Source organism: Hyperoodon ampullatus (genome assembly GCF_949752795.1).
Source record: "Hyperoodon ampullatus genome assembly, chromosome: X".
Taxonomy (NCBI): domain Eukaryota; kingdom Metazoa; phylum Chordata; class Mammalia; order Artiodactyla; family Ziphiidae; genus Hyperoodon; species Hyperoodon ampullatus.
Window position 1 is genome coordinate 41203223 of NC_136913.1, and position 26111 is coordinate 41229333.

Below are 26111 nucleotides of genomic sequence, written 5' to 3' on the forward strand. Positions count from 1 at the left end.
TATTAGTTGAGGACTGTGTATAAATTCTTGCCTGAAGTTTGTTTTACCCAGGTCAAGTGAATTCAGACTTTTGGTTACAAATACTGAGGAGATTTTCTTCTTCAATCATTGCCATTATGGGACAGGCAATTTTCCTTGTCCTTCAAGACCAGTTTTATTTTTTTATTTTTTATTTTTTATTTTTTTGTGGTATGCGGGCCTCTCACTGTTGTGGCCTCTTCCGTTGCGGAGCACAGGCTCCGGACGCGCAGGCTCAGCAGCCATGGCTCACAAGCACAGCCGCTCCGCGGCACGTGGGATCCTCCCGGACCGGGGCACGAACCCGTGTCCCCTGCATCGGCAGGCGGACTCCCAACCACTGCGCCACCAGGGAAGCCCCCAAGACCAGTTTTAAAATAAAATTTAAAAAGTTGTTTTGTTATCGTATTTTTAGTTATATTGAGGTTGAAGGTCTAGCCCATTGAGATCTCAGTGTTATGAGGAGGGTGTCTTATTTGACTGCTCTTCTTGGGTAGCCCCTAGGCTTTGTGTTCTATCCCTGAATGAGACCTCTAAACCCATCACTCAGGTTTACACAGACTTTCAAAATGTCCTCAGTGCAAAAAGTTGCTTCAGTACTCTCTCTACCTCTGCCTCTCTTAAGTCTCCCCCTTCCCCCAGCCCAGTCTTCCTAACTTTCTCATTTGGTCAAGTTCATAGTAAGAACCTTGTGTAAGTCCCACTGCCACCATGTTTTGTCTGACATTTTTAGTTTTCAGCAGACTGGTTGTCCAGGTTGCCTGAAGTGGGAGTGCTTCCTAATTCTTTTCATTTTATGGCACATATGGAAGAATGATAATTTGTACTAATTACTGGGAGAAACTATTGAAGGCACTTAAGGTACAGTCAATGAACAGGTTGATAGTTCATGAAAGTAGTAACTTGAGCCAATAAATATTTGGAAAAAAGTAATTAAAGAACTGAAAAAGATCACTGCTGGTGGAACATTATATTGGTTCATTTTTGCTAGTGGCACTGTCAAAAGCTTAAATTGTGCCTCCCATTTAACTGTGAGGAAGTTAACTTGAAGAAATATAAATTGGCCAAATTATGTTCATTGGGTAATAGTAATAGTAAAAACTTGGTTAACAACCAGATACTCTTCAGTAGAAACTAATTATGGTTTAACCATTATTAAAATGATTTGCAGATGTTAATTTTGATGTAGATCTGTATACTTTGATATGGTAAGCAGTTAATGATATATAGAATGAAGGAAATAGTTTATAAACTGCATACAAAGATTTGTACTATTTGTTTATATAGTCGTCCCTCAATATCCAAGGGGGATTGGTCCCAGGACCCCTACGGACACCAAAATCCACAGATGGTCAATTCCTTTATATAAAATGGCATAGTACAGTTGGCCCTTATGTCAGCAAGTTCTGTATCCATGGGTGTGGAGGGCCGACTCTGCATAGAGGAAAGTCTGGAAGAGTATATTCAGATCGATTAAAACTTTTTTTTTTTTTTTTTTAAAGCACTACCTTTGGGAAGGGGCCTTTACTGTGTTGCAGTTTTCCTAGTTTTAGGATCGTTCATTTAATAAATAAATTCTAATTGCCTACTACGCATTAGAAGTTGTAGAATTCAAAGTAGATTATTTTCAGTGGAGCTCATGGTCATAAATGTGATGTCCCGCTCCCACCCCCCCACAGTGAAGTGCTTACTCCTTCCTTTTTTGTGCGTTTATCATTTTAGAAATGTGTATAAGGCAAATGAATGCATAATTTGCTGATAAAGATACTAAAGCAAGCATCCATGTTATAGCAGGCATAATAATATTTTACAAACTTGATCAAGATTTGGTCTACATAATCTTGTTGTATTGATAGATAGCTTTCTTCCTGTGTATTTTGGGAACTCTGAATTAAATGTGTACAGCTGAAGTGATTGGGAGAATGATTGCTTGTAAGATTGTCTGTCTACCTCTAGACAAAAGACTGGAGTAGCAAGCAAATGAAGTAAAAAAAATGGGAAGTAAAGCCTACTGCTTTATATGGGAAATCACAGGATTATTCTGGGCTTTATTCACAGAGATCATGCTGCTGAAATTTTATCTCATACTCTCCTTGCCTCCAAATTTGAAATGTACATTCTTTTAAAGATTATCCAAGACTTAATTCACATGTTTATAAATAATGTACTTTAGTGTAACTGCGCATTGTTATATTTAGCATGACACAGAAAAAATATTTGGAAAATAACTTGGCTGTTTTGACACAACAGCTTTTTAAAAATTTCATGTTGGGGGAATTCCCTGGAGGACCAGTGGTTAGGACTCTGAGCTTCCACTGCAGGGGGCATGGGTTCGATCCTTGGTTGGGGAACTAAGATATCCTGCAAGCCGCGCTCCATGGCCAAAAATCAATCAATACAATAAAATAAAAATTTCATGTTGGTCCTGGGCATGTATACGTGCATGTGTAGTAATGTAGGATTCACTAGTTCATTTGGCTGCATGCGTCAACAATAAAGGTTTTAGAGTTAGTAGTAAACTAGCAACTTGCTGATGGTTGAGACAGTACAGCCTAGTTTGCTTTGTTGCAGCTCTATTTGGCATTCTGTGCCAGTTATACTAAAGAGAGAAAATAATAACACTAGGTGAACTAAGGAGATTCAGAAGATACAAAGAAATAGGGTGAAACCATTTAACATTTTCCAGGTAATACACCACATTTTGTTTGAACTGGTATATTATCATTTATATATATGGGCAGTAGTGTTTTTCTGCCACAGGTGGCTTTTGAATATGGGAATTTGATTTTTTGTTTTGTTTTGCTGTTGATTTTTTTTTAATGTGTGTGTCTTTTTGGGGGGGGAGGGGATAATGATGATTGCTTTTTATATGATTTAAAATAAAACAAGGTGAGAAAACATGGTAAAGAACTTAGGCGAAATCTTCCTTGTGGGATGGTGGGAACAGGAACTGGCGGCCTTATGTGTTGCTTTTGTGTTTGGTGTAGAGGTAGAGTTGTGGAAGGAGCTGTGTGTTGGAGCGTAAGAGGAAGAGCTGCTTATGGAGGTCCTCATTCTTGCAAATGACTTTAAGTCCCTAGGCATGGCCTGAGTTGCACACCTTACTGCTCAGAGGCTCTACAGCCATACTGTTTGAAGCCACCCCTGCTAGTTAGTAGCTCTGTGACCTTGAACACAGGATTTACGTTGTCTGTGCCTCAGTTTTCTTATCTGTGAAGTAGGGTCTCCCTATCTCATAGAGTAATTGTGAGGATTAAATGAATAAGTATATGTGAAGTGCTTAGAATAGTGCCTGGTACGCATCAAGAGCTCAGATATTAGCTGTCAGCACTTGAATTACGAAATTATCTAGTTTGATTTCAATAGTGTAGTTCTGTGAGAACCTTTTGCAATAGCAAAGCATTTTCAATAGTTTATTTGAAAAGAATGGTACTTAAGGTGCTAGTTTCTTGAATGATGCTGATTTACTCGTTAGCGTCCAGCATATCCACTGAATGCAGAGCCCAGAGAGTCTGAGAAATCCAGGATCCATGCTGATATGCTTAAATTTTGTTAACTGACTTTGTTGTGATGCAAAAGATGTATATTAGTTGAAAAGTGGAGTGAGGGAGATAGGGTAGAGTAACAGATGTATAAGTTCTTGTATCTTCTCTAAAATGTTACGTGTGGGTGACAGTTAATTAGATTTTTTAAAATTTCCCTTTATCCTGTTGGTATGCATTAATGATTATTTCATTAGGCTGCTTTTTTGTTTGTTTGTTTGATTTAAATGAGGAAAGAGGGCTGCATACTCATGTATTTCTTAATAAGAATTCTCAGAGGCAATCAGTTCTGGGCTGCTCTGGAACTCTACTAGGAACTAGGAACTTGGGCTCTGTTTTCCTACTCTCCATCCCCAGCTTGTGACTTCTACCATCTGGCTGATTTTCAGCTAGGGGGAGGAGGGGTTGAAGCAGAGCATGTCCTTTCCTTATATCCCATTGGCCAGAACTTAATCACCAGGCCACACCCACAAGGATGGCTGGGGATCCCAGTATTTATTCTGTGTCAGCATATGTCTAATTAAATTTAGGGATTCTATGAACAGAGAAGAAGAGGAGAAAGGATATCAGGGACTCGTATAATCTGAAGCAAGTTACAGAACAGTGTTGATATAAATATGTAAATATTAGTACTAAGGTGGGAAAAATATACGTGCTTGCATCTGCACAAAATAATCTTGAATATAGTAAGAATTTTTTACATTTGTTGCATCTGGGAAAGGGGACTGGGTGGCTGGGGTTAGGATTGGGAGAGAGACTTCACTACATACCCTTTAGAACTGGTGATGTGTAAATTTTAACTTTTCAAAAATAGTAAATGAAATTAAAAAGAGAAGAAAGGGAAGTCTGATATAAAAGTTCAGGAATGGATGTCATTAAGAATCAATAATATCATTTTAAGCGTGTAACCCTTCATTAAAAAAATGGCGTGTTGAAATTTCAAAAAATGGTTTAGACTCGGGTACTTTCAACCCTTTCAGATTCCTAAGGTATTTTAAAAACAGGCAAAGGCATTGCGAGTGCCTGGAGAGGGGAAGATTTCTGATTTAGGAGGCATATTTCTGGGAAGGATATCAGCTTTAGTGATGCACACATTTTTATGGTTTTGAGGGAGGAGGTCAAGATAGTATGTTTATTTAGAAATTGTGGAAATTCAAAGTGAATAAAATGTAATCATGGAATCAAGTCAGGAGAGATCCATCCACATATACACGTGTGTGTTTGTGTGTGGTTATGTATTATATATAATATTACACATTGTGTGCTTATATCCGAGAAGCTCAAGGAATCTTTAAAAAATGCAGCTCAGAATTGTATCCAAAGTAAGAACTCTCCTTTTTACCCCCCACTAAGATACCTTAGTAGTTTATGCTTTAATTCTTTGATATGAGCCAAAGAAAGATGGCCCATTTAATTTTTGGCATATTTAAGTTTTTCTCCTTTCTGATTGAACTGAATTAAACTTGTTTGTAAATTATACCCATTCACTGGTCTGATGTCTGGAACTACCCAAAGTGCAATTAATCTTCTCTCCTAAGTGACAGCTTCTTAACTCTTTGAGTAAAGCTAAAGCATCCCTGATGATTCTCCTCAACTAAACTCAGTTAAAATCATTTTCACATGATAGTTTTTCCATCTTTCACCAAACTTGTAACCTTTTTTATGTTACCACCTGTTAAAATGTGGCACTCAGAACTAAAGATAATTTTGGAGATCTGGTCAGAGCAGACCTTGGTGAGCTGATTATTGGTGTTGATTTGTGTAATACACTTCATTAATTTGGACCATGAATACATTTTTAGTAGCCCTATTTCATGGATGACATGTTGACCTGCAGTCTGCTTCAATCCCTAGTCAGCTGCTAAACCATCTTTTATGTCTGTGGCTGTTTTTAGGAATTATGGGCAGGACTTAGGAATTATGGGCAGGACTGCATGTTTGCTTTTATTATATTCAACCTAAAAGTTTGGTTCATTTAAAATATCAGTGATTTATATCCTAATGGAAATGAGTTTAAATAACTAATAAGATTAATCCATAGCATCCTGACTTGCAGCTCCTAAGAAATGGAAGTTTAGGACAAAGAAGAGAGGGTTATTCGAGAACCTAAAATAATAACATGACATTGCTTCATTAATTCAAGAAATGTATATTAAGCCCCTATCATATGATCATGGGTTGGGATATAGCCCTTCCCCTGACGGAGCTTACAGGTGAGGGAGGCAGTAAGCATCTGGGAACCTGATAGAAGAGGAAGGGCTTCAGAATGGGAGCCACCAAACTAGGACTGTGTTGAGATTCTGTCTCTGGGCATTCATAGCAGGCATTACAAAGAAAGAAAGAAAGAGAAAAAAAGGAAACCATTTGGGGTATTTAAATCTACATTAGTTTTCTCTACCATTTGTATGTCACCCAACTACTTCAGCTAATCTTTCAAATTGGAAAAAACCCCACATTTGTTTAGATGTTGCCTATACTTAACAATTCTAAAATAGTAACAACTCATATTTTAGCTAGGGATTGACCAAGTTTATCATAAAAGACTTTAATGCTTAACATAAAAAAAAACTAAATTATTTACACGTCTGTGTTTATGAGCGGTAATCTGTCAAGGTTTAGAAATAGCGGGTAATGATAATATTACTATTCTGAGATAACTATTTTTTCAAATAATAAAAACAAAGCAGCTGCCGAGCACAAATTATATTGAACATTGTGGAAAATGGCACTGTAATGGGAGGAAGACATCCAGTCTCTCTACGTAGCTGGGAGAATCTTTACTCTCCTTTGATTCTAGTATTTAATGATTAACTGTTTATTTCCCTTCTAAATGTTTTTTTTTTTTTTTTCAAGTAGGTTGTAACGATTATAGATGTGTAAGCCACTAACTATAAACAACTATAGGATTTTAAAGTGATTTTTGTGGAAGGTCTTGCTCATCCCCAGTGCAAGATATACCATTATTTTTATAGGTTTTTCATTTATAAAAATAAGAAATTTTGCTTTCTTAATATTTAGTGTGTGGGTTGAATATTCGTTGTTTTTAAGCTTTAAAAATTACCTAGTCTACACCGTTCATTTGCCATATGTCTATATAAATTTAAACACAAATTTAATGAAATAATTTAAAAATTCAGTTGTGTTGCACTAGCCATGTTTCAAGTGCTCAATAGCCACATATATCTAGTATATTGGGCAGCACAGATTATAGAACATTTTTGTCATTGCAGAACGTGCTCTGTTGAATGATGATGATCTAGTACAAATGATTTTCGTTCACATTTCTGACTATCCTTACACTAAAGGTAGTATGAATCCTGGAGGAAAGCATAATAATTTTTAAGTTTAATTATGAAAAATTGTAAAATGAACAAAATAAAAAAAGTTTCCATATGGCTGGACTATAGACTTTCTATTTTTATCATTTGTTTTATATTCTCTGCATATGTGTACAAAACCATACTTATCCTATATGGCGATGATTTTATTTGTGCACATTTAAAATGAAAAAAGAAAAAGCAAGAATATAAAAGTAAACCATTTAGAATGTTAAATTGATACAGCCACTATGGAGAACAGTATGGAGGTTCCTTAAAAAACTAAAAATGAAACTGCCATATGACCCAGCAGTCCCACTACGGGGCATATACCCTGAGAAAACCATAATTCAAAAAGAGTCATGTAGGGCTTCCCTGGTGGCACAGTGGATAAGAATCTGCCTGCCAATCCAGGGGACACTGGTTTGATCCCTGGTCCCGGAAGATCCCACATACCATGGAGCAGCTAAGCCCGTGCGCCACCACTACAACTACTGAAGCCCGTACGCCTAGAGCCCGTGCTCCACAACAAGAGAAGCCACCCCAATGAGAAGTCTGTGCACCATGTCGAAGAGTAGCCCCTGCTTGCCGCAACTAGAGAAAGCCTGCGCGCAGCAACGAAGACCCAACACAGCCAAAAATAAATAAAAAACTAAAAAAAAAGTCATGTACCACAGTGTTTATTGCAGCTCTATTTACAATAGCCAGAACGTGGAAGCAACCTACGTGTCCATCAACAGATGAATGGATAAAGAAGATGTGGCACATATATACAATGGAATATTACTCAGCCATAAAAAGAAACGAAATTGAGTTATTTGGAGTGAGGTGGATGGACCTAGAGACGGTCATACAGAGTGAAGTAAGTCAGAAAGAGAAAAACAAATACCGTATGCTAACACATATATATGGAATCTTAAAAAAATAAGAGGTTCTGAAGAACCTATGGGCAGGACAGGAATAAAGACGCAGACATAGAGAATGGACTTGAGGACATGGGGATGGGGAAGGGTAAGCTGGGGCGAAGTGAGAGAGTGGCATGGACATATATATACTACCAAATGTAAAATAGATAGCTAGTGGGAAGCAGCCACATAGCACAGGGAGATCAGCTCGGTGCTTTGTGTCCACCTAGAGGAGTGGGATACGGAGGGTGGGAGGGAGACGCAAGAGGGAGGAGGTAAAGGGATATATGTTTATGTATAGCTGATTCACTTTGTTATACAGCAGAAACTAACACACCATGTAAAGCAATTATACTCCAATAAAGATGTTAAAAAAAAAAGTAACCCTTTTAACAAGAAATATTTTTGCTTTATAGAAGTTTGCCTGAACTTTGTTCTAAATCTAAACTGACTACATATCATCTATGTTTAAAACTAGCCTTTTAATGAAACTCATTACTATAAAAACACTGTTTCATTCTAGGTTATTTTATGAGTTAGTAGTATTGGAAAATTGCCCCATTTATTTATTTTCCTTTAAATGCTTTTAAAAAATTGTTAGTATTTGCCTGTATCTAATATCAGGGCTTACCTCAAACACTTCAAATAAATTCATGAAGTTCCACCATGAAATGGTGACACAAGGTGCTTGGAACGTTTATTCTGCCTTTTTGCTCATCTTCATTTTGTTTGGTATTTGGCTCTGTCATCGTCATTTTTGACCACTAACATTAGTTGGCAGGTTTAGGTACATGCTGGCTTTGTTGGAAATTACTATGAATCTGTTGATTGAGTCTGAGTGTCCGTTCTGATTTTTGCCTGGTGTTGTGTTTCGTGATGATCAGAGTTGTGTATAGTACTCACTTTAGATGTGTTCCTTTTTTTAATGGAATGTGGAAGATAGGTAATAGATGATCATGGTAGTGGCATCAATGTTTGGTGATAAGAGGAAGTATAGGATGTTGCCATCTTTTTGCTTAGATTATTAAAGAAAATTTATTCGTGTTTGTATCTTGAAATCTTTTTCACCATGAAACTATATTTGCTTGTAAATTTAATGCTAACCAGCCATGAGAAATTATCAGAGAGCAGTAGCAAAAGTTTCTAAATATCTAACTAAGAGTTTAAAAAACAAAGACAATAACTAGCTTTTTTACAATGCCATTATTAGCTTTAAAAAGTCATTTTATTTAGTGTAAAAATTAATAATTGTCATACTGTAGCCCAATAATTTTATGAATTTCAGTGATATTAAAAATCACTGAAATAAATTATATTTTTGTACTCTAACCATCTGCCAGATAGGATTATATATGACTTAAATAAAGAGGATCTTGAAATTTCATGCCTCCAAATTATAGTAATTTCTGAGATGTCAGTGTAACATTCAGGCTCTTTTAATTATAAGGAAGCAGAATGATAAGTTTTCAGTGATTGTGATTTGGTATATATGCACATTTAGATAGTTAAGAGTGGAATAAGAACTGAAGACAGTCCCTTTTAATAAATGTTAGACTTTAAGGATGGTAAAATCATCCCAAAATTCGCCTTGTTTAGGATGGCTTCTCCAAACTTGATAAGTATTTATGTATGTGCTTTGGATAGGTAAATTTTAAATTTTGAAACTCTTCATCAAAGGCTCTGTATTTTACAGGAGAGGAAAAATTAAGGCATTTTAAGTGGGTACCATGCCCCACATCACACTTTCTTATCCCATCAAAAGCTCTTGAAGCGGTGGTGAAAGGATTTTTTGATAATGGAAACTATTTTTTATGGACACCAAACCTGAGAGTGTACTCAGACATTTGAGAAATCATACACATTTTTTTCTTCAGTGACTCCAGGACACAATAAAGCCTAACAACATTGTAGTGTAGATTGTTAGGGAAATTTTGACAAAATTATTGGGGTGCTTGAAACAATCCTGGAAGAGTTGGAGCTTTTTATCTTAACCTAAGTAGAAGGTAGAGAAACAATTATTGTACCTATGGAGTGCTAAGCACTGTGATAAACCCTTAGAGAAGTTTTCTAGTTTTAATCCTTTAATCAGCCCTTTGAGTGTTATTAAAACTGAGAATCAGAGACGATAAGTTCCCCAGGATCTCCTGTAGCTAATGATGACTGGAATTTGTCAGACTCCAGAATCCTGTTCTTTCCATCATTCATTTTTTCCCCCCTGCACTCTTCTGGATTACAAGAAAAGAATGATATCCTTAAAATACTGTTACTTTTTTTCTTCAGGGAACAAACTGAGAGTGAGTGCATATGCATGTATTGGAATGGGGGTAAAATTAGGAATAGAGTTAGAGTTGGTGGGTATGACGTGTATCATAAGAAGATAATTGAAAGACAATTGAAAGTTTATGGTAGTTTAAGTGGGTAGAGGTGATGGTAAAAAGTAGCTCTTCAGTATAAATCGTAGTTATTATTACTCTGGAGATTCTGTGAATTCTCATGTGATTCAATAAAGTTCTTCCCATTTGTGGAAAAGATTGATATATTTGTTTATGTCAACATGGACCACAGTAAAAATTTAGATTTACAGCTAATGAATAAAGTTATCAAAGTGTTCCTACATTATCTTATTTGGCAAGTATTTCCTTTATAAGTAGGAAAAGCACTTACGCCATAATTAGTGGTTCTTTTAATAAATAGGTATTTTAGAAGAATGCTGCATTGGCTGTATCTGAGGAAGTAAAATATATTGATTTCTTGGGTGATTGAATGGAGGATTATATGCATTATCTCAGGAAGGAAATGTATTTTAGGGTTTTGTCTTTTTCTTAAATGTTTGTATTTTTTATTTCTAGGCTGTTCGCTGCTACGAATCTCTAATCTTAAAAGCTGAAGGAAAAGTGGAGTCTGATTTCTTTTGTCAATTAGGTCACTTCAACCTCTTATTGGAAGATTATCCAAAAGGTAATTTTTTCCCCTTGTTAATTACTGTTTGATTTATATATGTATTCAAAATAACTGTAATTGTACTCTATCGGAGGTATTACCATTTTTACTTCTAAGAAATTATAAGCTTGTGAACATCCTAAAAACAATGAGAAAAGTGGAGTAGATGGAAATGGGAAAAGTTCACATGACTCCATGTAAATCAGCAGTAAGTTGACCATTCAGCTAAACTGATAACCACCTACATGTGTACCACTGTTTTGTTCTGCCTTGTGAAAAATTCCTGCTTTTTTAAAGGCTCAACTATAGTAGAAAGTGAGCCATTGATGGACACTTTGGAAAAGTAACACAAACTCAGCATTTCTCTTCTTTATCCTTTAACTTCCATTTTAGCTAGAAAATATTTGAATGAAAACCTGATCTGTAGCCATGTTATTGTAAAGGTAAGTAACATAGAGAGATGATCACACATGAGCTTGAGCGTTGGATAAAGCATTTTTTTATTCATCTGAAAAGTTTTTCCTGTCAGAAATAAGTGAGTTAAATTATTGAAGGTAGCCCCCCAAGATGTGTCCTTTTTATGGTACCAAGCTGCTGACCCAGGCCATTACTCACTTAGGAAGTTAAAAGCACCCCCCAAACACCACACCCCTCAATACCAAAGGCAAAGAAAAACTATATTCTTATATTCAATAACATTTTTAACCTTTTGATGGTAGTAAACATTTTAATGTGGAGTGGATAGACTTATGCTGTTTTCCACAAATGTATTTAGGTGGGCTGAACAACTGAAAGGTTGTTCAGGGTTAGAGTGAAGGATTGTTCGTGTTTAATTATGTTAGGTCAAGTGAATACTTTCCTAATGAAAATACAATTTTACTTTGAGACAGGTATGCTGTGGGGTTTGAAATTAGGCTTATTCCCCAGCTCATCTCTGTGGTTCAGCTGCATTACTTTTAACAGATTATATAAGCATCCCTGAGCTTCTATCTGTAATCTGTAAAACGAGGGGAGGATGTGGTAGCTGCTCAGGGGTTTTGGGATTCCTGTGTGAAACTGGTTAGTACTTAGCAAAGTGACTTCAGGGTAATAGGTATTGATAACCATAGATGGTATTTAACCATCTATTAGATACTTTAATTAAAACAGTAACTTATTTAAAGGAAAGCATTATACAAAAGAAATAATACAGAGTTCTGCACAATCTGATTTTTCAATGTTGCACCTTTTATTTGGAGAGCGCACTAGTTTAAGAGCATATAAACAGAGACCCAGACTTGAAAATTAGGTTTGCATATGTGGCTGTATGTCCTTATTGCTTAGTGGTCATTTAAAATAAATGAAAAAAATATATATATAAGCTTTTAAAACTTTATTAGTGTAGGAATTTAGCTACATTTTCCATTTATAAAATGTTTGGCTGTGAAGGTCATGAAGAATCCAGGGATATTTGTTTTGGAGGTATTCTTTTCTTTTTTGGAAGGTGTGGTAGGGGGCATGTGGCAACTAGACAATGTTGGCAAATTAGCTGGTAGGAGTAATCTAGAAAGATGGGAGAAGAGAGGGATAACCCAAGGATTTAAGTCCTTGAAAAGGTGTGCTCTGGGACCCGTTTGCTGTTGTGTAGATGAACTGGCCATTGATAATTTGTAATAGGAAGAAGAGGAAGGAGAGAATGAATGCAGAGGTATACATTTGTATTTCAGTATATTTTAGTATTTCAAGCTGATGGCTTCTTATTTCCTAGACGAGAGTTGTTGTTTGAATTCATCCTTGAGGCTTTATTGACCACATTTCCACTTAAAAAAAATCCTTTAAAAATACTAATTATTGAACTCTTTCTATCCATTCTCTTCACGGTCATCCCAGAAGTCCCAGACTAGAGCCAGTCTCTAGTAGCCCCTTCCACACATCATCACCAATTTATGGAGACATTTGTTACCTCAGGCTACTTTCTCCTTTTTTCTTTGGAACCAGTAAAAGATGAGAACCTCTAGCCCCAGCCAAATAAGATGTTTACTTTTAGAGAACAGATTACAAACCATAACTTACTGGGAAATAAACATAAACTGTTCAGTGAACATATGAGTAGACTGCTCAGATGTATGTATGTGGGGGATTTACTGGCCCTGTTTATTCTGAGGACAGTTCTTTAAATACTGTCCTGAGTCCTCTTGTGCATGAAATTTTCAGAGTTTGGGGTTCCTTATGAAAAACTGCTTCTACTTTTGGAGTAGAAAATGGTAGAAAATATTTTGTGTACATTTTGGACTGTGGTTTTTCTGCCCTTATTTCTTACTCTGATCTCATCTACTCCCTGTCTTATATGAATTTCTAAAAATTTCTGATCTGTAGGTAGTATACTTTGGTTGTCATTACTGTTATGGATTTATTAATTAAAAATTACCTTTTCTGTCATTTCAGAGGAACTTGAAGGAGAAGATAAAAAGACCTTATAAAACATTTCTTTAGTCTTTCTGGTTGGTGATATGTATGAAGAATTTTAAAAATTTTCCATCACTTGATTTGGTTATTAGGCTTCTAGGAATTTATCCTGAAAAAGTAATTGGTTAGAGGATTGCGGGAAAATGGAGGCTGGAGGCTCATTGCACTTAGCCTGTTGTTGGTTGGATTCCTCTGCAGTGAGTTTAGCATACAAGATGTTTAGTATGGAGTACCTTTAGGATCAGCACTGTGGAAGGTGGGAAATGGAACCAGGATTGGACAGAGGGAGAAGTTAAGCCGTGACAGCCTTGGCCAACTCCATGGGGAGCCCCGGAGCTAGAATGGCTATCACTGGTTGGGCCAAGATGACCAGGCCATTATACTCCATCCATTCCATACTGGACATGGGAAGGAGTGTGACCTCAGGCAAGGTTGCTCTCCTCAGCTTAAGACAACTCACTGCTAGAGGCTCTCTTGTACGCAAGACTGCCAACAGTCCTTCCTTGAAGTGGGATTTGAGTGGTTCTTTATAGTGTCTATCATACCTCCTTTCCACTCCTACCCCCACAGCTAACCTGTCAACCTCAGCTGAACCAAACAGCTGATGGGGCTGTCAGACAGACTGCCTTAAGCCATGGAGATGGTACTGTGATTTCTCTTCTTTGAGTTGAAGAACAACCTGAGAGACAGAGAACCCTGGGCTGAAGGACAAGTGTATATATTCTTGTGAATATATGTGATGGGTCTCAGGAGCAGTTTAATTAATAGAAATTATATGTAAATATTTGTGAATATGTATGGCAGATTATAGGAGAGAATCGTCATTAAGTTAAGTTGATTGCTTAGAAAATCCGGTAGTAAAGTACCTCAGTACACAGCAAAGTTATAAAAAGATAGAAGCTCTGAGGTAAGAGACTTGGGGTGCAGATAGTAAAAATTCCAGAAGTAAAAAAATTAGTTGAAGGAGATACAATAATTAATCATTCCTGATATTAGTATGAAAACCTTGACACTTTTACAAATAGTTTCTTCATCGTTTGTGGTAAGCTGAAAGTTTTCCCTGAAATTCCACCTGGCAATAGATTTTTCTCCCTTTCCTCCTTCCTTCAAGTAATTGGTCATTTGTTGCATTGTCTATCACTTTTGGGCAAAGTAGGTTTTGGTTGTTTTAGTTCCTCAGTAATTATAAATGGCTAGGGCAAGTTACATGCTAAGAGTTGCTTATGTGGAGAAGTCTCAAGTCAGAGTTGGTGAGCTTTTTTTGTCTTTCTCTCTTTCTATGTTTCTTGGGTGGAATGACAACACTCCATCCTAGGATATATATAGTATAAGGACGTAAAGTGCATGTTTTCCAATAATAGATCTTGAGTTTGGCTTCTCCAAAAATTGCCTTTTTTTGGATCCTTGCATGGTTCATCTCTTTATTGTCATGGTTGTTGGAACTAAAGGTTGTGATTCTTGTAAGAATCTGCTCTTTGTTTAAAAGTTCTTTCAGATAGTCATTGGGATAGTTTGCATAGTATATATGATACAAATTTACTTTGTGTTGAAATAGTAAAATGAAATGAAAATCCAGAATACTGATATAAACTGGCATGTAATATACATAGAATGAATATGATGTATCTTTCTGAAAGCTGATACAGTTAAGGTGATCATTCATGTGTTTTCATTGCATTTGTAGTCATTGTACCCTCTTTCTCTATATAACTTTATTTAAACCTATTTACTGATATTAAAAAATCACTTGTGCCTCCACTCCCTCTCATCACAATTTGGGAATAATTGATTTTGTTCAGTCTACTTGTGGCCTAGAATTAGAAAATGCAATTGAGAAAAATAACCCAAGGGAAAAAAATAGTGACCATAACCCAGGTTGTCAGAAGTCCATATCCAGGCAACGAGCAAAAGTCGTAGCTTCAAGAACTAGAGAGCTGGTGGTAGAACACATTGAAGGAATACAAATAAGACAGCTACTTGATGGTTCTTGTAGTAAACCAAATGTGCGATATTAAAAACCTCAAGGAGGGACTTCCCTGGCTCCAGTGCTTGAGACTCTGCCTTTCCACTGCAGGGGGCACAGGTTCGATCCCTAGTTGGGGAACTAAGATCTCGCATGCCGCGTGGCCAAAAAAATAAAAAAATAAAAATAAAGACCTCGAGGAGTATATTATTTTAATAACGACAAAGAAGTAGTAAATCTGAGATCTCAGTAGATGTATTAATTTGACTTGAAAACCTCAGTGAAGATGCTGATAGAGGAGTAAAAGGATTCCAGATTTGTTTCTTTGCTTTTCCAACTTCCTGTCTGCTTGTCTCTGTAATCTTAGGAGCAAAGGTCTGTCGTGTTGGATACTATCCAGAGGGTTTTTCAAATGTTAATGTGTGTGAATGCTACATATAAGGGAAGATGTGTTTTAGGCAGTCATAGATTTGAGAAGGCAGAAAGGTGCTAGGGAGTTAGGTACATCAGTCATTTATATACAGTGAAACAGTTAGCATAAGCTCTCTGAGATCTCATTTATCCCAGGGTATAAATACAGCTTTTTAGTTCAGCCTCAGATAAAAATAATCAAAGATCTGTTGACCTAATAATAATAATCTTAGGCAGTCACAACTTGTTCTGGCCTAAAGATGACAGTCAGTGCAACTGACAGATTTACTTGTACTTCTTTTCTTTCCTTTCCTTCCATACCCATAGACTCACCTGTGAGCAGCTAACCTGCTGCCTATAGTGTTATACATTGGGCTTAGAGATGAAAAGAGAAATGCTGGGTTCTGCCTGCAGTTAGTGCATAGTCTAATGTGAGTGTAGATTGAATTTTAAATATTTTTCTTCCTTGCATTTCTGTTGCATCTTACTCTGAAGGAGACTCCCTTTTTCTGGCAGAAAGTTAAATTTAACTTCCTTCTTATTTGCATTTGTATTTTTGCTTTTTTGTTTTCTTTTGCATTTAATTTTTTTAGACCTGGTTACTTTGTTAGTACTCCGCCAGTTTTCTATAATCCTTTAAATTCATTATATTTTTCTCTCTTTTTTTAAGTCTACACAGACTAAATGGGCTTATTTAAAAACAAAATAAAACTCAAAATTATGAAAAAAGTCTGTCCGTAAATAAAGTTGATTCCAACGATTAAAAAGATCTGACCTTTGGAAATTTGTTGATAGAGAGTTGAAATTAATATGTTTGAGCACACCATTCTTGGTTAAGTGGCAAAAGAAAACGACAGTCTTGCCTGAAGTACTGTTAAAAAGATTTCCTAGTGGGATGAACAAGGACTTCTTCTTTTTTTTTTTTGCGGTACGCGGGCCTCTCACTGTTGTGGCCTCTCCCGTTGCGGGGCACAGGCTCCGGATGCGCAGGCTCAGCGGCCATGGCTCATGGGCCCAGCCGCTGCGCGACATGTGAGATCTTCCCGGACTGGGGCACGAACCCGTGTCCCCTGCATCGGCAGGCGGACTCTCAACCACTGCGCCACCAGGGAAGCCCGAACAAGGACTTCTTGAGCCAGTAAATAACTCAGGGATCTCCAAGTGAAGATTAGGTGATTTAGGGAAGGAAAAGCCCATTAGACGTATGGTACAATCCTGAAACCGGTTTTAAGCATTATAAGTATGTCTAAATAAATGATTTCCCTCATTCTCTATTAAGGACTTAAGGAAAATCTAGTTACAGTGGAGTAGGAATTTTTTTTCACAATAGGTTAACTGACTTAAAGATTGGAAATAAGGACTGTGCTTTGGTTAAAAGGATTTCATTAGAGAGACTCTGGTGATGGGTACTTGTAGAGTTTTAATGATTTATTTGGATTAGGAAACATGTTAAATATGTTAAGGTCTTTCTTAAAATATAGGATCCTAGGCCTAATGGAGTAAAGTATAATTGTTGAGAAATGTGTAAATGAATGGAAAGATAACAGCTGCTCATTGAAGTGTCTCATTTACAAATCTGTGCTTGAAATTTGGGGCATTTACTTTTGTGACTTTGAATTTGAGGGCTTGTATTTATTTCTCAGTTCATCATATTGTAGTATGGATGCCATGTTTCTCCCAATTGATAATCACATAGGCTTCTTGTACCTCGGTTTCAGTGACATCATACTGTCTCTTTAAGGGCTCTTCAAATTCTAAAATGGGAATTTTGTGAAGTCATGTAATATATATTGTTTTTCAGGTTATTGGAAACATACCCTTCAAGTTTGTTGAAATTCCTGTTAAAAGGGCAGTCCAGGCTTGATGTGATGCTTGCACAAAATTGTCAGGGACCCTGGCATCTCTTGGTTAGGAGGCACAAGTATCAAAGACTTGATTCTAGCTTGAACAATAAGGAGATTTATTCCCTCATATAATTGAAAGTTCATAGGTGAGTTGTGCACTAGATATAGTTCAAAGTCTAGAAGTATCCAGTACTTTCCATCGGTTTCTGCTGCTATCTTCTGTGGGCTTCATCTTAAGAAGAGTTCCCCTTGTGGTGGCAGTTGGTGATATATGCTTCCTTGTTGACATCAGGCAGTAGAGAGAAAACACCTTTTCCATGACTGTTCTCTATAAATCCGTCAAACCTTATTTGACTATTCTGTCTAGCTTGGTAAGTTGGTTTGCTTTTCTTTTTAGAAAACCATTAATCAGTGATCTTTATGAGCTAGCTACACTCATGTATGAAGAATTAGAAAGCAGAAGATGGCTTGAAATCACCTCTTCCTCAAAACTCGAAAAATTACAGTCTAAATGTCCTTCCAGTGATAGGTTGGTTGGCATCATCTTTGTGCAAAAATGATGAACATTATTCAAATAAGTTACTTGTTCAGATACGTGATGATTTTTTGGGGTGATGCTCCTCTAATTTGAACATATTCAGGAAGTTCTCTATGTGGTATTCTATATGGTATTCATTTTGGCTGCTTACTGATAAACAGTATGAAAACATTATACCTGGAGTTTTAGAAAATGTTAATTTCCACCCTCCCCATTTTTTTCAGTATAAAGTTCTGTTACACGTGTTGAAAATCTTATTTGAAAATATGTTACTCTTTTTAAAAATTGAGGCATAATTGATATATAACTATTAGTTTCAGGTGTATAACATAATGATTTGATGTTTTCATATATTGTGGAATGATCATAGTAAGTCTAGTTAACATCTGTCACCATACACAGTTACAGTATTTTTTCTTGTGATGAGAAGTTTTAAGATTTACTCTTAGCAGCTTTCAAATATGCAATACAGTATTATTAATTATAGTCATCATGCTGCACATTACACCCCCGTGACTTATTTATTGCTCATGAGTTTTTTAAAAAAGACTCTACCAATTCTAATGTGCATGTATAACCTTTACTTTACTTTGTTACCGCCTGCCCCTCACTGAGTTTTTGGATTGACAAGTGCTACAGTTGACTGTTCAACAACACGGGTTTGAGCCTTGCAGGTCCTCTTATATGTGGGATTTTTTCAGTACATATATGTACTACTCTTTTTATCATCCATGGATGTGGAATCCGTGCGCACGCAGGGCCGACTATAGGATCTGATCACAGTGGATTTTGGTATCTACGGCAGGTCCTGGGACCAATCCACTGCAGATACTGAGGGACGACTGTACCTTAATTTTTTCCAGAGCCTGTTATACCTTGAGATGGATTTAGGGGTATGGGATGCCCTATTTTGGAATTGAGTTGGAGTTTGGGGTAAGGTAATTGTGGGCTGGGTTTTGTTTTGTTTTGTTTTGTTTTTTGATTGTATGAAAGGGAGCAGCACAAAAGGAATACGGTTGACCCTTGGACAACAGGGGTTTGAACTTCACAGGTCCACTTACACATGGAATTTTTTCAATAGTAAATACTATAGCACTACATGATCTGTGGTCGGTTGAATCCAAGGATACAGAACTGTGGATCCAGAGAGCCGTCAATAAGTTATACTTGGCTTTTCTACTGTGCGGAGGTCAGTGCCCCTTACATCTGTGTTGTTCAAGAGTCAACTGTAGTTCCTTTGCTCTTTGAAGTGGTTGAGCTCTTAGTCATTTTTGGAAGTGAAATCCCTTGTTAGAACAAACGACCCATCACATTCTGGAGTATTAATCCATTTATCAGATTTGGTCTCTGAGGAAGGTCAAGTTGTTTCAAGAGGTTGCCCAGATTCTGTTCAAGTGCAGGTCTGAAATGTGACCATGGTTTTACTTCCTTGAACTCCTATATATTTGACATTTGTTACCATGTCTGACTATGAGTAGGGATGCCCCAGAGTTTAAATTGTTTGGTTTTAAATATCACTGTCTGCTGGGAGGTGGGTATGATGGGAATTTTGTTGTAATGTTTCTTAAAACTTGTTAATTGATTTTGAAATGGGACATAATTGTGACTCATGCTTATTTTCCTTCTTTCAGCATTATCTGCATACCAGAGGTACTACAGTTTACAATCTGACTACTGGAAGGTTAGTGCACATTTGCATTCCCCTTCCCTTCCCCTCTTTCCCTCTTCCCCTTCCCTTCCCTTCCCCTCTTCCCTCCCCTTCTCTTCTCTGGCAGATTACTGCTGTTTATACTCAAAACGAATTGTGCTCTTGCTTTTTTGTTTGTTTTGTTAATTGAAAATATTACTTCTAGGCAAAAGGGATTGGAAAGGGAAAAATGAGTGTTCTTCACTTGTGCTGTCTTGTATGATCAACTTGTATTTCGTTAAAAGAATTAGATTATTCTGACACAGTTTGTTGGCCAAAGATGATCCAAAGTGTGAAAGCTGAAGCCATTAAAATCAAATGGCAACAAAATGATTCTTCAGTTTTCTTAAGTTGGTACCTAGGAATAAAAGAAGTCTGAAAATGGCTGTATCAGGCTGAAAAGGGAAGGCATAAATGAAAATCTTTATTGGTATAGTCTGTCTATAATTGGAGCTCTGAGGACAGCTGAACCTAACCATTTTTTAAAAGACCAATACCTAAATGAAGAACTGTGCACAGCAATGAATCATCTATTTTCTTAGTTTAAGCAGTGCATCAGGTTACCTGGACAGGTTAACCTTTCACATCATGTTTACTTTAAGTATAAGTTTACTGACCAGTGGGGTTTCTTTATCTGAATTGCCATTTCAGATTTTTAAGGTGGATTTTATTTTTTCTATTGCCTAATTTATGTTTCTTTTTGATATGTAGAAGTTTTAACAGTATATTTTGGTAATTTAAAAAATATATTGAAAATATCTTTTCTAGTCTATGGCTTATCTTTTCTTCTTTTTAAAGCGTATTGAAGTGTAATTAAATACCATAAAATTCAACTTCTTTATGCCATTCAGCGACTTTTAGTAAATTTCCAGAGTTGTGCAACCATAACCAAAGTCTTATTTTAGGACATGTCTATCTCACTGTAATGAAACCTCATGCCCAACCCCTGGCGAGTACTAATCTACTTTCTGTCTCTGTGTATTTGTATTTTCTGGGTATTTCATATAAATGGAATCATATAATATGTAATCTTTTGTGACTGACTTCTTTCACTAAGCATATATTTTTAAGGTTGATCCATGTGTAGCATGTATTAATACTTTATTCCTTTTTATTATCTAATAATATTCCATTGTGTGGTTATACCATATTTTATTTATCCATTCATCAGTTGAGCATTTTAGTTGTCTCCACTTTTTGGCTATTGTGAATAATGCTCCTGTGAACATCTGTATACAAGTTTTTGTGTGGACATATATAGTTTCAGTTCTCTTCGGTAAATAAACGGGTGGAATTGCCAGGTTGTAAAGTAAATCTATGTTTAACATTTTGAGAAACTGCCAAAATTGTTTTCCAGGGTGGCTGTAACATTTTACATTCTCACCAGCAGTGTATGAGGGTTCCAGTTTCTCCATATCCTCATTATTACAGTTCTTATTTGCATTTTCCTAATGACTGATGTTGAGCACTGTTTAATGACCACATTAGCTATTTGTGTATATTCTTTGGTGAAATGCCTCTGTAAACCCTTTGCTGATTTTTGAATTTGGTTTTTAAAAAATTAGTGTGTTGGGACTTCCCTGGCGGTTCAGTGTTTAAGACTCCACACTTCCAATGCAGGGTGCATGGGTTTGATCCCTGATCTGGTAACTAAGATCCCACATGCTGTGTGGCGCGGCCGAAAACTTAAAAAAAAAAAAAAAAAAATTGGTGTGTTGTAAGAGTTCTTTATACATTCCGGATACAACCCCTTATCGGATATATAATTTGCAAATATTTTCTCAAAGTCTGTGGCTTATATTTTCATTTTCTTGATAGTGTAGTTTGAAGTGCAAAAATTAAAAATTTTGATGACATCCAATTTCTCAACTGTTTCTTTCATTGCTTGGGCTTTTGGTTTTGTAGCTAAGAAATCTTTGCCTAATCCAATGTCATGGTGATTTCTTCCATTGTTTATTCAATCAGTTGCTTCAGTACAGATAGTACTGCAGTAAATAGTAAAAGTGTCTTTTTGTTAGTGTTCTTTGGTATAGATTCTCTTTCGTATAGATTCCTTGATAATTGGGATTGCTGGGTCTAGTGGTGTGAACCACTCCTGTGGGAGCTCTTGTTTCCCCTTGGTCTTAACCAAGAAAGTTTATATCAGCAGGCTTTTTGTGAAATCTGATAGGTGAGAAACGGTGTCTTGTTGTTTTAACTTGCATTTTCTTAATTGAATTTTTAATTGAAGTTTAAAGACTATTTGTGTTTCCTTTTCTTTGAAATATTTGTTCATTTCTCTTCAGTTGGGCCATTGTTTTCTTTCTGTTTTGTATAGCCATATTTTATGTATGATCTATATTTATCCTTTATTTGTGATAAAAATTGCAGTTTTCATTTATTGTTTTATTTTGCTTTTGTGTGTTTGTCCATGCAGAAGTTATTTCTGTCTAGTCAAATTTATCAGTCTTTTTCTAAATTGCACCTGCATTTTGAATCATAGGATAGTTTTTTCCTCACTCCCAGGTGTTAGAGAAATTCATCCACGTTTTCTTTTAGTACTTGAATGGTTTTAGTTTTTAATTTAAATCTCTGATCCATTTGGGATTTATCCCTGATTTATAGTGTGAGGAACATCTAAGTTTATTCTTTAACTCCATAAAAATAGCTGATGATTTTTCTCTCCAGCTTTTTTGAAGTATCATTTACATTATTTTAAGTGTTCAAATTTGCTGCATTTCGGCAATTTATATGGGGTTGTGTAATCATTACTGCAATTAAGATATAGAATGTTTCTATCACTCAAAGTGTTCCATTGTCCCCCTTTACAGTTGATTCCCATTCTTGACCCCTGGTCCCAGGCAACCAGTTATTTGTGTATATGCTTTCTGGAACTCTAATTTTGCCGTTCCTAGAATATCACACACCTGGATTCAAATAGCATGTATTTTTTTGTTTTAGTTTAGCATACTGTTTTTGAGATTCATCCATGTTCTTGCGTGTATCAGTATTGTATTCCTTTTCATTGTTATGTAGTATCTCATAGAATGATTATACCACAATTAATTTTCCCATTTATTAGTTGACAGACATTAGGGTTGTGTCCAGCTTTCGATAAACATGAATGAAGTGCTGTGAACATTATTTGTTTTTGTGTAGACATAGGTTTTCACTTCTCTTGGTATATATACCTAGGATTTGGAAATGCCGGGTCACATTGCAGTTGTGGGGTTAACTGCCAAACTTTTCCAAAGTGGCTGTACCATTTCACATTCTTACTAGCAATATATGAGATTCTCAATTGTTCTATATCTTGGATATCACTCGGTACTGCAATCTTTTTAACTTTAGCCATTCTAGTAAGTAAGTAGTGGTTTTTCATTTTGGTTTTATCTGCGTTTCCCCAATGATAGTGATGTTGAGCATCTTGTATGTGCTATTGGCCTTTCATGTACCTTTTGTTATTATCTGTTCACATCTTTTGCTGATTTTTAACTTCTTTTTGTGTATTATTAATTGAGTTGCATGGGCTCTTTGCGTATTCCCTTTGTCAGATATGTTTTGCAAATACTTTCTCACAGTCTGTGGCTTGCTTTTTGTTTTCTTAATTATGCCTTTTTACGAGCAAATATTTACAATTTTGATGAAGTCCATTTAATAATTTTTTTCTTTTATAGCTTGTGGTTTTTGTGTTCTGCTAAGAACTCTTTGCCTACCTGAAGATCATAAAGACTTCCTCAGCTTTTTTTCCCCAGGAGTTCTATAATCACATTTCTTAAATTTTGGTTTATGATACATTTCAGGTTGTTCATGATGTGAGATGAGCATCAGTGTTCTTCCCCACCCCTTGAACACATATCCAGTTGTTCTAGCATCATTCATTGGAAAGACTGTCCTTTCAAATTTGATTTACTGTTTATTTCCTCTTTGATAAAAATCAGTTGACCATTTAGTTTTCTGTCTGTTGCTAGATCCTCTGTTATATTCCTGTTACGTTATGTTGTATATGTCTATTTTTTCTTTTTTTTTCCTTTTTCTTTTCTTAACATCTTTATTGGAGTATAATTGCTTTACAGTGGTCTCTTAGTTTCTGCTTTAAAACAAAGTGAATCAGCTATGCATATACATATATTCCCATTCTTCTCCCTCTCGCGTCTCCCTCCCACCCTCTCTATCCCACCCTACTAGGTGGTCACAAAGCACCAAGCTGATCTCCCTGTGCTATGTGGCTGCTTCCCACTAGCTATCTGTTTTACATTTGGTAGTGTATATATGTCCATGCCACTCTCTCACTTCATCCCAGCTTACCCTTCCCCCTTCCCCGTGTCCTCAAGTCCATTCTCTACGTCTGCATCTTTATTTCTGTCCTGCCTCTAGGTTCTTCAGAACCTTCTTCTTTTAAAATTTTTTTTTAAGATTCCATATATATGTGTTAGCATACAGTATTTGTTTTTCTCTTTCTGACTTACTTCACTCTGTATGACAGTCTCTAGGTCCATCCACCTCACTACAAATAACTCAATTTCGTTTCTTTTTATGGCTGAGTAATATTCCATTGTATATATGTGCCACATCTTCTTTATCCATTCATCTGTCGATGGACACTTAGGTTGCTTCCATGTCCTGGCTATTGTAAATAGAGCTGCAGTGGACATTGTGGTACATGACTCTTTTTGAATTATGGTTTTCTCAGGGTATACGCCAGTAGTGGGATTGCTGGGTCATATGATAGTTCTATTTGTAGTTTTTTAAGGGAACCTCCATACTGTTTTCCATAGTGGCTGTATCAGTTTACATTCCCACCAACAGTGCAAGAGGGTTTCCTTTTCTCTACACCGTCTCCAGCATTTGTTGTTTGTAGATATTTTGATGGTGGCCATTCTGACTGGTGTGAGGTGATACCCCATTGTAGTTTTAATTTGCATTTCTCTAATGATGTGTGATGTTGAGCATCCTTTCATGTGTTTGTTGGCAATCTGTATATCTTTGGAGAAATGTCTATTTAGGTCTTCTGCCCATTTTTGGATTGGGTTGTTTGTTTTTTTGATATTGAGCTGCTTGTAGATTTTGCAGATTAATCCTTTGTCAGCTACTTCATTTGCAAATATATTCTCCCATTCTGAGGGTTGTCTTTTCGTCTTGTTTATGGTTTCTTTTGCTGTGCAAAAGCTTTTACGTTTCATTAGGTCCCATTTGTTTATATTTGTTTTTATTTCCATTTCTCTAGGAGGTGGTTCAAAAAGGATCTTGCTGTGATTTATGTCATAGAGTGTTCTGCCTATGTTTTCCTCTAAGAGTTTTATAGTGTCTGGCCTTACACTTAGGTCTTTAATCCATTTTGAGTTTATTTTTGTGTATGGTGTTAGGGAGTGTTCTAATTTCATTCTTTTCCATGTAGCTGTCCAGTTTTCTGAGCACCACTTACTGAAGAGGCTCTCTTTTCTCCATTGTATATTATTACCTCCTTTATCAAAAAAAGGTGACCATATGTGTGTGCGTTTATCTCTGGGCTTTCTATCCTGTTCCACTGATCTATATTTCTGTTTTTGTGCCAGTACCATACTGTTTTGATTACTGTAGCTTTGTAGTATAGTCTGAAGTCTGGGAGCCTGATTCCTCCAGCTCTTTTTCTGTCTCAAGATAGCTTTGGCTCTTCGGGGTCGTTTGTGTTTTTATACAAATTGTGAATTTTTTTGTTCTAGTTCTGTGAAAAATGCCAGTGGTAGTTTCATAGGGATTGCATTGAATCTGTAGATTGCTTTGGGTAGTAGAGTCATTTTCACAATGTTGATTCTTCCAGTCCAAGAACATGGTATATCTCTCCATCTGTTTGTATCATTTTTAATTTCTTTCATCAGTGTGTTATAGTTTTCTGCATACAGGTCTTTTGTCTCCTTAGGTAGGTTTATTCCTAGGTATTTTATTCTTTTTGTTGCAATGGTAAATGGGAGTGTTTCCTTAATTTCTCTTTCAGATTTTTCATCATTAGTGTATAGGAATGCAAGAGATTTCTGTGCATTAATTTTGTATCCTGGTACTTTACCAAATTCATTGATTAGCTCTAGTACTTTTCTGGTGGCATCTTTAGGATTCTGTATGTACAGTATCATGTCATCTACAGAGAGTGACAGTTTTACTTCTTCTTTTCTGATTTGGATTCCTTGTATTTCTTTCTCTTGTCTGATTGCTGTGGCTAAAACTTCCAAAACTATGTTGAATAATAGTGGTGAGAATGGACAGCCTTGTCTTGTTCCTGATCTTAGAGGAAATGGTTTCAGTTTTCCACCACTGAGAATGAGGTTGGCTGTGGGTTTGTCATATATGGCCTTTATTATGTTGAGGTAAATTCCCTCTGTGCCTACTTTCTGGAGGGTTTTTATCATAAATGGGTATTGAATTTTGTCAAAAGGTTTTTCTGCATTGATTGAAATGATCATATGGTTTTTCTCCTTCAATTTGTTAATATGGTTTATCACACCGATTGATTTGTGTTCATTGAATCCTTGCGTTCCTGGGGTAAGC

At 36.3% G+C, this 26111-nt stretch overlaps 1 protein-coding gene across 13 annotated transcripts in view; it reads left to right on the forward strand.

The window, feature by feature from the left end:
• Window positions 1-26111, forward strand: part of KDM6A (lysine demethylase 6A) — a gene marked incomplete at both ends in the record, with an annotated part of 208861 nt that overhangs the window by 62299 nt on the left and 120451 nt on the right. For 11 of the 13 annotated variants that reach the window (XM_079727658.1, XM_079727664.1, XM_079727666.1 and 8 more), the window contains 2 exons: window positions 10632-10740; window positions 19555-19604. The exons of 1 other annotated variant lie outside the window; for it this stretch is intronic. In XM_079727658.1, coding sequence (XP_079583784.1) covers window positions 10632-10740; window positions 19555-19604 — 159 coding nt within the window. Of the gene's footprint in view, window positions 1-10631; window positions 10741-19554; window positions 19609-26111 lie in introns of all 13 variants that reach the window. One more of the 13 variants, XM_079727668.1, reaches the window with a different exon arrangement.